We start from the raw sequence: 15,121 nt of genomic DNA, 5'->3' as shown, positions 1-15,121 counted from the left end.
AAACAATTGTACTTCGTATGTTTAATGTTTAAATGTTAACTCTTACTTATGTCGAAGAAAACCAAATTTCCGCCTAGAAAAAATCGAAGCACGCATCGCATGCAAAAAATGCTAGTTTAAATAATATTGTATGGGAAAAGATGATTTTAGGAGAGAGAATGGAGAATAATTGGTGAAAGAACATTTTTTTAAAGAGAAATTTCAATAATTGAAGGCCAAAGGGCATCTAAGAAAAACAGGATATAATTAAGCAAGATTAAATCAAATTCGTCTTTGAAGAAACTATAATGAACCAGATCGAGCAATACAGCGCAGCCCCCTTGTATTTGCTTAAACAAACAGTTATTGCTGAAGAAGTCTATCATTCTGACATACTTTGGGAAGAACATTCTTAATCGAGTCATGTTAACAGCATATGAGATTCCAATACCTTCCTGAATCTCGAACTTCAACCAATAAGAATAATTTCTCATACCTAAAAATAAAAAAATCACACTCACAACTCCCATAAGGGAGAAGGAGATATCCACGATAAAAGGTTATGGAATGGAGGAAATAATAAATTTTATACACTTCATTTACTTACTCGTTTGCTAAACGACGCCCTATTTTTTCCCATTAACGCCCTAAATACGTATTTTATACATCTCATCATTTCCCAGTTCCCACCATGTCCTTTCACTTTCCTTTTACCCCTTCCCTTTACTACTCTCTCTCTCTCTCCTCCCTTTTACTGCTTTATCTCCCCTTCCCTCCCATTTTCCCACCATTGAAGACTTGAAGTATCCACTCAAAATCAAAGGCACCTGCGTTTAGAACTCGCCGGAAAATTCCACCACCTTGTCGTCATCCCGTCAACACTCGCCGGAAAAAGGTATAATTTTTTTTTAAAAAAAATCTCAGGCGCCTGAAATTTCCGCTCTCGCCTACGGTTGGGCGGAAATTGAAGACGCTTAACCATAGGTTAAAGCACCTGAAATTTCCGCCCAAACCTGTGGTTGGGTGAAAATGGCAGACGCCCTATCCTATGGTCAGGCGTCTTCAATTTCCGCCCAACCGTAGGTGAGAGCGGAAATTTTAGGCGCCTATGGTTTTCGATCCAATTAGGCCATTAGATCTTGCTAAAAACCTTGAAGATGTTTCATGGTGAAATTTCTGGTTTGAATTGCTTTGATTCCACTTGTTTTTTTCGGTTTTTTAAGCTTTCAATTTTGGAAAATTTACAGAATTCAGTTTTTTTTTTTTTTTCCAGTTTTTTTAAGCTTACGATTTTGTGAATATGGCGTGAAAGGGTGATGCCCCTGTGCTCTAATTTGGTTTTTTCATGAATTTGAATCTCAGGTGTGAAAATGAAAATCTAAGGTGTTGATAATGGCGGCGACGGCGGCGACATTCTTGTGATGGTGGTGGTGGCACCAACGTCTCTGGTGGTGTTGGTAGGGAAATGGGAAAGGAAAGAGAAGAAATAAAAATATATAAATACAGTATTAAAATACAGTATAAAAATACAGTATAAAAATATAGTATAAAAATACAGTATTTAGGGCGTTAATAGGAAATTTTAGGGCGTTGTTTAGCAAAGCCCTTTACTTAATACATTGACACGTCACAAATCGGTTACTTATTCATCATCACATATGTCATGTACCAACTCCACTGGACCACTATGCAGAGAAAGAGAATATAAATTTAAAGTAGGATTTCTCTACTATTGTATTGACTTCAACGACGCAGGTAGAATGAGAGAGCGCTCATAAATCAACAAAGCATAGTATCAAAAAGAATGGCGAATGGAGGCAGAATTGTATGTGTGACGGGTGCAGGAGGATACGTGGCTTCATGGCTTGTTAAGCTTCTTCTCTCCTCCGATTACACTGTTCACGGCACCGTTCGTAATCCTAGTAACTACTCACTTCTCCCTCTTTTCTATCCATTTCAATTATTTTAATAATTTATTTCTTGAACTATCTGTTTCCTGTGGCCTGTTTAAAAATGTTATCTTTGAAATACTCCACCTGGTTTGTTCAATAATACTAGATTGAAATACATGCAATACTTGCTTCAAAATTATAAAAGAATGTACAGTAGTAACATCAAATTGTATAATAATTTTTTAAAAAATTAAGAGCATCAAATGGATTTAATTTTGAATTTATGTCATAAGATACAATAATGCAAGAGACCAAGTATTAGTATTTTTTTGGTGTGACGCTATTTGCTGCCCATATTTTACCATATGTCAGTATGTCACAGTATTCTTGTAAATTCAAAATAAACTATGGGGTAGGAGACTAAGAGCAGTGTCATACCCAGGATTTTAGTTTCATGGGTTTTGGGTCTGGTATTTCCAGTTGTGGAATCGATTATCAATGGAGTTCCTTTATCACTTAGGCTCCGTTTGGTAGGGCGTAAAATATTTTCAGTGTAAAATGATTTTCATGGAAAACAATTTACAATGGAAAACACAATTCCAGATTTAGTTTTCCGTTGTTTGGTTCGATGTAAAAAAAATGATAAAATGAAAGGAAAATGAAAGGGAAAGTAAGGAGGTAGTGAGAGGAGTGTACAAGAGAAAGAAGGAAAATAGTTTTCCCTTCATTTTGAAAGGAAAATGGTTTTCCATCCTTGGGAGAGTAATTTTACCCCAAGGGAAAATGGTTTTACACTCTTTTGCCAACCAAACAATGTAAAACTGAAAATAGAGGAAAACAGTTTTCCGGGAAAACGTTTTACGCCCTACCAAACGGAGCCTTAATGGCAATTTTTTTATGTGTATGTCATCGATTGCGTAGGAGTATTGTTTTGGAATGGAACAAAATCCTGTCTTGATTTTAATTTTATATAAGAATACATTCTTCGATGTTATACCTGGCCATATTCTGTAAAAACAAATTCATGCGTCCATAAATAGAAAGAACAATTTATTTCCTAGTATCATAATGATATTAGAATTAAACGTGTTCGAAACAATATGCTTCTACTAGATTCATGGTCATCGCTTTCTCGTATGCAATGGGAGCTAGATGCATTACTAAGTTATAATTTTTCTACAGTCAAATATGCTGCTTTTGTTCAGCATTTAGACTATAAACAAGTCAAAAGGAACTTTGCTGGGTGATAGTTTTCAAAAAAGAAGCAAACATGATACTTATTAGCTGGCTAAATTTTGTTGAATGTTGTGCAGGTGATCCCAAATATGAGCATTTGAAGAAGCTGGAGAAAGCATCAGAAAAGTTGAAACTTTTCAAGGCTGATTTACTAGATTACGATTCTATGTCTACTGCCATAAATGGATGTGTTGGTGTGTTCCATGTTGCCAGTCCCGTTCCTTCCACTTCTGTGCCTAATCCTGAGGCAAGCATACTTTCCTGTTCTCCATATAAATGGTCGGAAGTTGATTCTTTCAATTTTTGTTGGTTAGAGTGGGGGGAGAAGTGAGGAATGTACAAATTCTCTGTTGTACGTAAAGTGGCCCGTGACAATGTCAATTGAAACATTTGAGCAATGTCATTTCCCCTTAATTAAGATCATATAACTAATGCTTCCTCCGTTCTTCATTACTTCCAACATTGGATTATGGCACAATAATTTAGGAGGGAGAGAGATAAAAAAAGGGATCCCATGTGCTAGGACAGAGAAAGAGAGAATATATTAACAAAAATGTCAATGTTGCAAGTAATATGCAACTTCCTAAAATAGGAAACATTGCAAGTGAAAAAAGCGGAGAATTTGTAGGAAAATGAAAGAGTCTCATGCATGGCAGGACCGTATCCAGATTCGGGCTTCCTTTTCCTTATTGAATTAAGTGCAGACCATGGTTCACAGAAGATGCTGCTCTCTTAAGTTGAGTTTAGAGTTTGTTGACCATGTATTGATTTTGTGAGCTAAAATAAAGTAGTTTTGTATATGCAACATTCGACACAAAGAGGCATGCTATCTTCTTTTTCAGGAATGAAAAATAATTTATTGTATAACATAGGGAGGGAGCCAACAAGACATCAGACTCCAAAACTACATCGAGTAGCACACTAGTTAAGAGAGCTCCTGGGAAGATCTCTAAGGCAGACCAGATCATTATACTTAGCATCCCTAGTACAAAGCACCAAATTAAGGCACATGATGCCTCATAGAAGGGGGTAAAACTTTATATCAAACTACATTCTAGTTTTCATCACATGCACTCACAAACGTTCAAACAGTTTCCTGTGGTGGCTGCATAATCAATCATATAAGCTTTTTTGACAGAGAATCTACCTCGGTACCTCCTTTAGTGTGACTTAGCAGGCATGTGCTACAGACTGAAACCCCTGTCGAGAAACTCTTTACTTTAAAAGCCATCCTATGCAGATTTTTGTTGCCATGCCATACCCCAAACATTCAACCTTCTTATCTTATAGCCAGTAATCCACTGTAACAGAAGAGAGGCTTTGTTTTGTCAAACAGCCCCAGATGAACAAATGACAGCCTTATTCCAAACAAAAAAAGAACTCTGAACATGTAGGCCACATGCAACTTTTTACATTTTGAGTTTTTATCTAGAGCTTTCTTATGCAGGGGGGTCCTACTTTATCGTAAATTTTCTAGCTGCTAGATAGTTACATCCTTTGTTAATTTGACACTAGAATGGAACTGACACTGATGTGGATCCGGTTATCCAATCCTTGACAAGGAAGAATCGTGGAACGAATACTTGGTTGAAGGATGTGGTTACTTGATTAATTGGGTTTGGAAATAATTACCTTTTCTTTAGAAGTTTTAGTGAGCAAATACGAAAATTAGAACTTACTTTGATCATAACTAAATGTTCAGTAAACTTTTAGACTATATATAAGAATTGTATGAATGGACATATATTAATCATATCATTTTTGTTGGAAAGTAAGAGAATTTCTTATCAAGAGATTGTGTTTGAGGTTAGTTCTTTTCCTTAGATCTCATTCCCCATCCTGTTGTTCACTAAATTGAAAGTAGTTTTAATGATTATTCATTGATTTTTTTTTTTTTTTATACTAATTAAAGCAATTTTTACCAATTTAACGTGCTTTTCAGATATGCTAGTGGCTTTTGTCATATGTTACTAATTCTTACTTTCTTATGAAGTATAAAAAATATTTTCCTCGGATTCTTGCCAAGATTTCGAAGTTCGGAGAGGCTATCAATCTGGATTTTAGTGTAGTTGCAATTAAGTATCAAACTCAAAGTTGCTTCTTGAGACTATTTTTCAATTTCATGTAAAACTATTTATCATCTATTTATCCATCTAAACGTTGTCAAGATTCATATTATTAAGAGAATGTATTTTTGGGAGGAAAACAATTCCCTTGAGATGTTTTTTTCCATTTTCCATTGGATGTTTTGTAAAGGTTAGAAAATATTTTTCCTTGGAACCAAAATAGCTCTCCCAAGAATCGAAAACATTTTGCTTTCCAAAGATAAGAATGTCAAATTTTTCTCTGTATTCTTTGTCTTTGTCTTTTGCTTCTTCCATTCATCCTCTCCCCACCTTTTCCATTTTTCTTTCTCTCTAATTCTTCTTGCGAGGAACCAAAAGGTAAATTTATTACAATGTTGCCCTTGGAAAATGATTTTCCATGGAAATCATTTTCATGACAACGTGCTCCGTCCAACAAAACAGAGGCTACGAGTAAGAATTTCTCTGTACATGTGAAATTTGAAGTAATTGGTAGCAAGCTCTGATGAGAAGCCTTGATGTCGCTATTCCTTAATAATGACCAAGGGAAGCAACTATCTATCTCACGTATAAAATGCCATCTTGTGGCTAGAAGAGAAGCATTGTATTATACTAGAATTCGGTTTCTTTTCTCTTGAGGGATATTTGGCTTCTCAAGATACACAATGCTACTGTCAGCAAGCATAATGCTCCCAAGTATCTATGTTCTTAATTTTAAAATGAGTAATGTCACTCTGTTTTCGTCATTGTTTTGATGATAGTATTTATTGCTTTCAAACTATAGCCTTCTATTTGTGACTTTCCTTTGATGTATGAGTAGGTGGAGTTGATGGAACCTGCAGTGAAGGGCACACTGAATGTTCTCAAAGCATGTTCAGAGGCAAAAGTAAAGCGAGTTGTCTTTGTATCATCCAGTACTGCTGTTCTCGTGAATCCTAACTGGCCTGCTGGTCAAATGAAGGATGAAAATTGCTGGTCTGACAAAGAATATTGCAAGAAAACTGATGTATGCAATCATAATCGTAACTCCACATTATTTCATAAACTATAGTGCTACATGTAGAGTCTAATACTCCAAGGTCTAGTATTTCACCTACCTATTGTAAGCGGTACTGTGTTTTTTTTGGCAAACTGTTATTACTTCTCCTTATCTCTTCACCATCTCCTTTGGAGAGTTTTCCAATTTTTTTAAATTGAGGGGAGGGGGGGTCTTGTAGTCGCAGAGATATTTTCTACTGCACTCATGCTTAACACTATTAATTACTGCTGTAGAACTGGTACTCTGCTTCTAAAACAGAAGCTGAATTGGAAGCTTTCGAATATGCGAGAAGAAGTGGTATTGATGTTGTATCGGTTTGTCCAACACTTGTTTTGGGTCCTATGATGCAATCAACTGTCAACTCAAGTAGCTTGGTGCTCATTGAGCTTCTGAAAGGTAGTTTTTGCCTCAATTTGTGAACTGATCTCTATAAATATCGTTTCCATCTTCATGAAATACCTGCTGCTTTATAATTGAACTAGAAGTCTAGACTTATATGCATGTGAAGGTAAATAGAAAGAAAAATTGTATTATTACATCTAATAACCTCAAATAATAGGTAAGAAAAATGGTTCACATAGCTCCTCTAAAGATAAATCGGAAATCATTTTATTTAGCGAACATGAAATTGTCACGTGCATATGTAGCAAAATCCATTGATTAAATGATGTTTGCATAATTTTTTTAATTAATTTTTATTATTATGTTAGTGAGGGTATTTTAGTTTGTTTTTTCCATTGACACCAAACTCCTCAAGAGTTGGCTTGTAGAATAGAGATAGTAAAGCAATTGGTTAAGGCGCGGTACTTATTGTACATTCAGAATTCAGCTTGTCTTGCTTGATCTTTTTATAGTCCTCACTCATAATGGGTTTTATAAAAAAAACATTGATCTTCAGAAGGGCTAATGCCTGATAGAGTGATAGTACTCTCCATTGAATATAATGAACCTCTCATGAGTCATCTAATTGACAACTCTCCTTGTAACCTATGATAAGGAAGATAAACCTAGTGTAACTCGTGATCGAGCTTTCTGACATGGATTCTTGAACCCGCTTTCTTCTTTTTTTGGTCCACAATCTTTTGTAGCTGACCCCACTCTGGCAGGTCATGGTTTAGTTTGATGCTATGTTATTCATACTCTATTATCTGTGATGGAATCTTGGAGCTATGTGTCTGAATGTCCGACTTAGCAAATTTATGAATGGTATGTGTAATTTTGGCCCAAAATAACATGTTCATGTCTATACCCATGTCTGTTGCAGGATCAAAGTCTCTGCAGAATTTTAGCTAAGAACAGAGAGAGAATTTAGAAGATAGAAGGAAAGGAGGAGAAGATATTTGTTTTATCATTGATTGATCATTCATATCATACAATCAGTTATTTTTATACAAGTGTAATCAGCTGGGCTAACTGATTTGTAACTGAATACTAACTAACTGCCAGCTAAGCTTAACAGCTTCTTAACTAACTTTTCTCCCTTAACATTCCTTCCCCCTTAAGAGGATTTGACCTCAAATCAATGAATTGAACAGTCAAAATCAGGAAATTTAGTCTCAAAATCAGCTGCTACTTCCCAGGAAGCATCAGACTCAGAAGTTCCTTCCCACTGAATCAGATATTGCACTTAGAGCTTGATTGTGGACCTTGACAACTCTTCTATCCAACAATACTTGAGGTCTAAGAACAGTACTAGCATCTTGCCCATGAAACCATTGAGGAATGTGGGTAGCAATAGGCAGATTTCCATGAAAAGCTTTCAGCTGAGAAACATGAAAGACATCATGGATTCTAGTTGTAGGAGGCAGTTTCAGCTTGTAAGCAACTTTAACAATTGTTGCCTGAATTTGATAAGGCCCATAATACTTATGAGATATCTTCTGATTGCTCCTTTGTTGCACAGATTGCTGCCTATATGGCTGTAGCTTCAGCCACACCCGTTCTTCCAACCTGAAAGATCTTTCTGATCTGTGTTTATCAGCCTGATGTTTCATCCTTGCCTGAGCTTTGCCTAAATGAAATTTAAGCATAGCCATCATTTCTTCTCTTCTTTGAAGGCTTCTGTCCACCTCATCTATCTTAGATTCCCCTGGGAGATATGGCAGGTATAATGGAGGAGACTGTCCATAAACTACCTCATAAGGAGTCATCTGAGTGGCAGAGTAGAAGTGAGTGTTGTACCACCATTGTGCCAATGGAAGCCAAGCATGCCACTCCTTGGGATGTTCACTAGTCATACATCTCAAATATGTCTCCACACATCTGTTCACAATTTCTGTTTGACCATCTGTCTCAGGATGGTAAGCTGAAGATAATAGGAACTCTGTACCATGCTAGCTAAACAAACCCTGCCAAAATTGACTTAGGGAGATAGCATCCCTATCACTGACTATACTTCTAGGCCACCCATGAAGCTTGAATACATTATCCAAATAAGCTTGAGCTACTTGCAAAGCTGAATAAGGATGAGGTAAAGGAATGAAGTGACCATATTTACTCAACCTATCAACCACCACAAAAATCACCTCATACCCACTAGATTTTGGTAATCCAGTGATGAAATCCATTGAAACATCCACCCAGATGGCTTCTGGAATTGGCAAAGGCTGTAACAACCCAGGGCTAGCAGAAGGATCATACTTGGAGGCCTGGCAAACCTTGCAAGTTCTCACAAACTGCCTCACATCTTTGCTCAATCCTTTCCACTGGAACAGGTTCTTGACTCTTTTAATAGTTAAATCTCGACCAGAATGACCACTCTCTGGAGAAGAATGTAACCAGGTGATGATCTTGGTCTTCAAAGAAGTATCTGGACCCACTACTAACTTCCCATTTTTCCTTAGGAGCCCCTCTTGAAGACTGAATTTATCTACATGTTGAGACTGTTGTAGTTGATGCACAACCTCCTTCAAACTGTCATCCAGTAAATAACTAGCTTGCAAAAGCTCGGTTAGGTTTGGAGAGACAATGGAAATGGCCATACTCAACAAATCTGACCCTTGCACTCTAGACAAAGCATCTGCCACTTGGTTTTCTTTTCCACTTTTATAAACCTGATTTCATAATCAAAGCCCATGAGCTTAGACAAACAGAAATGCTGAAATGGTGTTGATATCTTCTGTTGTAAGAGCCACTTCAAGCTCTTTTGATCTGTATGTATCACAAAATGAGTAACAACCAAGTATTGCTCCCATTTTTGCACTGCAAACACCATGGCCAGCAATTCTTTTTCATATACAGACAACTTTTGCCACTTAGAACCCAATGTTCTACTAATAAAAGCTATAGGGTGATTATTTTGCATCAACACAGCACCAATGCCCCCTTTTGAAGCATCTGTCTTTACCTCAAATTGTTGATTGAAGTTTGGTACAACAAGGACAGGAGCAGTAACTAAAGCTTTTTTAAGAGTAGCAAAAGCTTGACCAGCATCTTCAGACCAAGTAAAAGCTCCCTTCTTCAACAAATCAGTAAGGGGCTTGCTGATGAGTGAATAATGCCTTACAAATTTCCTGTAATACCCAGCCAAACTTAAGAAGCTTCTCAATTCTTTCACAGATTTGGGAGTAGGCCAATTGTCTATGGCCTTCACCTTATTTATTTGGGTCAGTCTCAACACCCCTAGCTGAGATATAGTGCCCTAAATACTCAACTTTATCTATTGCAAAACTGCATTTACTCTCCTTGATGAACATGGAATTGGTCCTCATTAATTCAAAAACTGCAGCCAGATCATTCCAATGAGTATCCTTATTTTTGCTGTATACTAGGATATCATCAAAGAAGACTAGCACACACTTTCTTAACAATGGTTTGAACACATTGTTCATCCAACCTTGGAAAGAAACAGGGGCATTTGTAAGGCCAAAAGGCATTTGTAAGAAACTCATAATGACCTGTGTGTGTCTTAAAGGCTGTTTTGTAAATATCATTAACATGTACCCTCAACTGATGATATCCAACCTTAAGGTCCAACTTGCTAAAGATTGTAGCTCCAGCCAATTCATCAAGAAGTTCATCTATTACTGGAATAGGGAACTTGTTTTTGATAGTTTTAGAGTTCAAATCTCTGTAGTCAACACAGAGCCTTCATGTTCCATCTTTTTTCCCAACTAAAACAACTGGAGATGCAAAGGGACTGGAGCTATATTGTATAATACCCCTATCTAACATCTCCTGGACCAACTGTTCAATAATGTCCCTTTGCTTCAGTGGATACCTATAGGGTCTTATGTTCACTGGTTTGCAACCAGGATCCAGAGGAATTGTGTGATCAAACACTCCCCTATGTGGAGGAAGAAGAAGAGGATCTTCAAAAAGATCTTGGTACTGTTGTTTTAACTTCTCCAGGTGAGGAGAAAAATTGGTGGACATGTCTGTCTCCATAGACATGAAAGACAAGTCCCTCACCTGCAGGACACATAACTGAACAGCATAATGCATCAATTTTGATGATGGTGATCCTTCAACCACCTTAACCTTTTGAGGATTCCTTTCAAAACGAACTGATTACCATTCAGCATAAACTCCATCATTAATGCTTTAAAATCCCAACAAATAGGCCCTAGAGTAGTTAACCATTGCACTCCAAGAACCATATCACAGCCCCCCAATGAGATCAACAAAACATCAGCTTCAAAATGTTGACCTTGCATACTCCACTGAAAGCACTTACAAACATGTTGACATTGCAAGTGATTGCCATCAGCCACTCCTACTGCTTGAGAAAGAATGGACTCAATATTACACCCAAGTTTCTTAGCTAGAGTTAGGTCTAAAAAATTGTGAGTAGAACCTGAATCCACTAGAATATGGAAGAGTTTATCCTTCACCTTGCCCTGTACTCTCATAGTCTGAAAATTCTGATTTTCAGAGGGAGCATTAACAGAAATCAAAGGCTCAATATCAACATCATTCTCACTGTCTTCATCAATGTCAGCCTGTTGGCCAGTATTTGCAGCAATTTCTACTGTAAACAGTTGAGGTTCTTGAAACTGACATTTATGATTTCTACTGTATGGCTGATCACAATAATAGCAAAGGCCTTTAGCTATCTTCTCAGCTCTCACATCAGCTGGAATATACTTAAAATTCTTAGCATTTTTAGGAGTGAGCTTGAATGTTGAAAAGGGAGTAGGATTTTGAGTTGGCAGGCTTGGTGTAGGTAATAAAGGAGGCAAAGGTTTGGATGAAAATGGAGAGAATTTGGTTGACTTTGGTTGAAGAGCTTTAAGAGTTTCCTCTTGTAGCCTAGCAATCTCTACTGCTGCTGAAATTGTTGTAGGCTTTAAAGCTTTCACAAAGGGCTTAACTCCAGGTTTTAGACCTCCTACAAAGCTCTCCAAAATGTATTCATCAGGTATTGAATGATGATGTTGTAAGACCACAGAACTTAAATCTTCAAGCTCATCAATGTAAGTTTCTAATGAATCAGTTTGGTGTAGTTTATTAAACTGTTCAACAACATTAAATGTTGTATCATCTTTAAATCTGGCAGATAAGTCCACCACAAATTCAGCCCAATCCACACTCTTCCTCACAGAAAGGTAACTAGTTACCCATTTTTCAGCCTTGTCAATCATATAAAGTGATGCAAAATCAACCTTTTGGTCATCAGCTATTTTGCACAAATGAAAGTATTTGCTACATTTTCTAATCCACAATCTACAATGAGATCCATCGAACTTAGGAAACTCCAGTTCAGGAACATACCCCAAAGGTTTAGGTCCTGTTGCTTTAGGAATTCTAGGACTTCCCTGACCTCCTTCACCACTTGGAGTGCCATTCTCAATCATTTGGTTCTTCAACTCCAGAACTACTGTCATCAAATCATCAATCTTCTTGGACTGATCATCAACCTTCTGTGATTGAGCGTGAAATTTCTGCTCTAAGGATTAAATTTGTTCATCCATAGGACTGCGACATCTAGTTGCAGGTGCCAGTTTTACAAAAGAAATTCTCAAATTTCTGAACAGAATAGGGTGTAAATTTGACTGCGATTTATGCAACAGAATTCTGTAATTTTTTGTTCGACAGAATCAGGAGATTACAGAGATTTATATGAACTGAGAATTTGTAAGAAACAACAGTTTCCTCATTTTTGACAAAATAGGGTGTTAATTTTGACCGAGAAAAAATTATCCGATGATTGAAATTCTTAGCTCAGTAGAACCGCAATCTCATAGAGATTCTCATGAACTAAAAATGAATCAATTTGGATGAGTTTTGATCGGTTTGCTTTGATACCAATGTTGCAGGATCAAAGTCTCTGCCGAATTTTAGCTAAGAACAGAGAGAAAATTTAGAAGATAGAAGGAAAGGAGGAGAAGAGATATTTGTTTTATCATTGATTGATCATTCAAATCATACAATCAGTTATTTTTATACAAGTGTAATCAGCTGGGCTAACTGATTTGTAACTGAATACTAACTAACTGCCAGCTAAGCTTAACAGCTTCTTAACTAACTTTTCTCCCTTAACAATGTCAGAGTGTCGAGGATAAAATGTACGATCTGGGTAAGTAGTAAGATAGGTTTGATGCAAGTACAATAGATATTTGGAATTGGTCTTTAATTCATATAGTATACTAGCTATAGCGGCTGCCCAGCGTCCCAGACAATTACTTAAATATTGACTTGTGTATCATCTCTCTGGAAAATCTAATATGCTGAAGCTGTCTGTGTTTAGTTATCCCGACAAAAGAATCTTGGAGCTTCTTTTTTGGTCTTGTAGAAGGCATGGCTAAATAAATATTTCAATGACTGATGTGCTTAAATATATATGCTGCTGTTTATCTGGAAAAAAATGTTACGATATGTAGTTTGTTAATCTTCCATGCAATTTGTATCTGTGGGGTGATCTATCACAGGTCAAGACGAGACAAACAAAAACTTTTCTCCATCAATTGACTATTTGTATCATACCTCTTATAAATGGCATTTTTCTGGTGATAGCGTAATCCTGCAGATCTTGTTTAGAGAATAAGATTCATTTGCATTTCATTTAGTCCAGTCCATCTCATGTCAGATGAGTGCTACTTGAAGCTCTGCGATAAGGACACCGAATGCTTTTGTGTTTGACCTATATAGACATAAGGCATCAATAGATATTGCAATGCAGCTGGGTGGGAAGGGTTTGATATATCTTGGCTTATCCTAAGTTGTTATCGACTGTTCCTATATATGCTGTAAATCCATGTTATAGACTGCATTTATTTTCCAGTTAACCTGCCTCGCCATGAAAAGGACTAAACATTATTTGCTTGAGATGACAGAAGGATATGAATCAACAGAAAACAAGCTTCGGATGATTGTAGATGTGCGTGATCTGACTGCTTCCCTGCTTATGGTCTTTGAGAAGCCTGAGGCTGAAGGAAGATATATATGCACATCTCATCTTGTTAGGGTGAAGGAATTGGTGGACAAGCTGAGAAGCATCTATCCCAACTATAATTATCCAAAAAAGTATCTCTTGTCTTCTTCTCTGGTTCATCAATTCCCTGAATGTCCTGTTGCTCTCTTTCACCAATCATATATATGAAGACCCTTGTTAATCTGTCAGTTGGAATGAACATTTCTTGTGAATTACGAATGACTTGTCAACATCTACTTAGGGTATTGTAGATTAACCATTTCATGCTCCCAATTACAGTCCGGCCTGAATTTCAAAAAAGAAAAAAAAGGGGAGACAATGCAGTATAGAAGTCAAACTCGTTGTCTTTGATCATCATTTGTTAAATTACCAAGATTTAATATAATATCATGATAGCCAAAATTATCTAAAAAATAATTTCATAACATACCAAAAAAAAATAAGATGATTACTTTATTACAGGTCAGAGTTTGAGAAAGGTCTAACTACAAGTCAAATGTAGACATGTAGTCTATTATTGTGAAAATAAGATAATTCGTCCGAAGAGGGAGGGTATGCTAAAACTTGAGAAAACATGTAGCTATTTTCGGAGAACTTTGTCTATAGGCATTCTAGATCTAGAATATGATATTTGAAGTCAATCTTAATTTAGGTATTGCTTAACTCGAGAAAATATGTAGCTATTATGTATTCTTAGAGACATTCTAGAATATGATTCTTAAAGTCATTCTTGTTTGGAATGAGTTAATCTGATGCTTTTGGCGACTCTGTTTTAATCGTGCTTTGCTTACTGTGTTGACAGCCTGATCGAGATTGCTGATGGAAATGGTGTCAGTTCTGAGAAATTACAGAAGCTCGGTTGGAGTTACAGACCGCTGGAGGAAACTCTGGTAGACTCTGTGGAGAGTTATAAAAAGCTGGGACTGTTAGATTAGAGGTGTAAGTGCAATTTGTTATTCAAGAAAGAAAATAAATGTTTTCTAGTCTTTACTACTGCTGGTTATCTATACAGGATTACAGGACATAGAAGACATTATGTATCATCAATCATGTATGTAAACTTTTACCCACGACTAAATATTACTGTAATTTTTGGTGTTCTTGAATTGGAGCATGGTTTCTTTGACAATAAACAAAGATGAACCCTATGATTTGTTTATTAAAGCATTCATTTTAATAGTGTTTGAGTGATTTACCTTGTTTTTGTGCCATGTTAATTAGGCGAGGAATAAAGTGGAGGTATCTGTTATCCAGGAAACCAAACTGGAAACTACGGCGGACAGGTAGGAGCCAATGGTGTTCAGGCAAAGGGTGGGGTACAAAATGTACCAAAGACAGCCCATAGAAGAGTATATGTTCTTTGTTTTTGGCAATGCAATAATACAGACAGATCAATAAGAAATACCAATTAAGAGTCAGGGATAGACTAGTGGTTAGAGCTTCCCTTCCGGTTTCAGGAGGTCTTGGGATCGATTATCACCTTTAGCAAGTTGGAATTTCCTCTATTTTTCTCCAACTT

At 36.7% G+C, this 15,121-nt stretch overlaps 1 protein-coding gene across 1 annotated transcript; it reads left to right on the top strand.

The window, feature by feature from the left end:
• Positions 1–1,700: 1,700 nt before the first annotated feature.
• LOC104900750 (cinnamoyl-CoA reductase 1) lies at positions 1,701–14,781 on the top strand. Its single transcript, XM_010688258.4, has 6 exons — positions 1,701–1,901; positions 3,185–3,354; positions 6,012–6,197; positions 6,464–6,626; positions 13,505–13,694; positions 14,405–14,781. The coding sequence occupies exons 1-6, from the start codon at positions 1,784–1,786 to the stop codon at positions 14,535–14,537; spliced, it is 960 nt and encodes a 319-aa protein (XP_010686560.2). The 5' UTR covers positions 1,701–1,783; the 3' UTR covers positions 14,538–14,781.
• Positions 14,782–15,121: the final 340 nt, after the last annotated feature.

This window comes from Beta vulgaris, chromosome 1 (assembly GCF_026745355.1).
Source record: "Beta vulgaris subsp. vulgaris cultivar EL10 chromosome 1, EL10.2, whole genome shotgun sequence".
Lineage (NCBI taxonomy): Eukaryota > Viridiplantae > Streptophyta > Magnoliopsida > Caryophyllales > Amaranthaceae > Beta > Beta vulgaris.
Note: the sequence above shows the minus strand (reverse complement) of the source record. Positions and strands in the feature narration are given on the sequence as shown.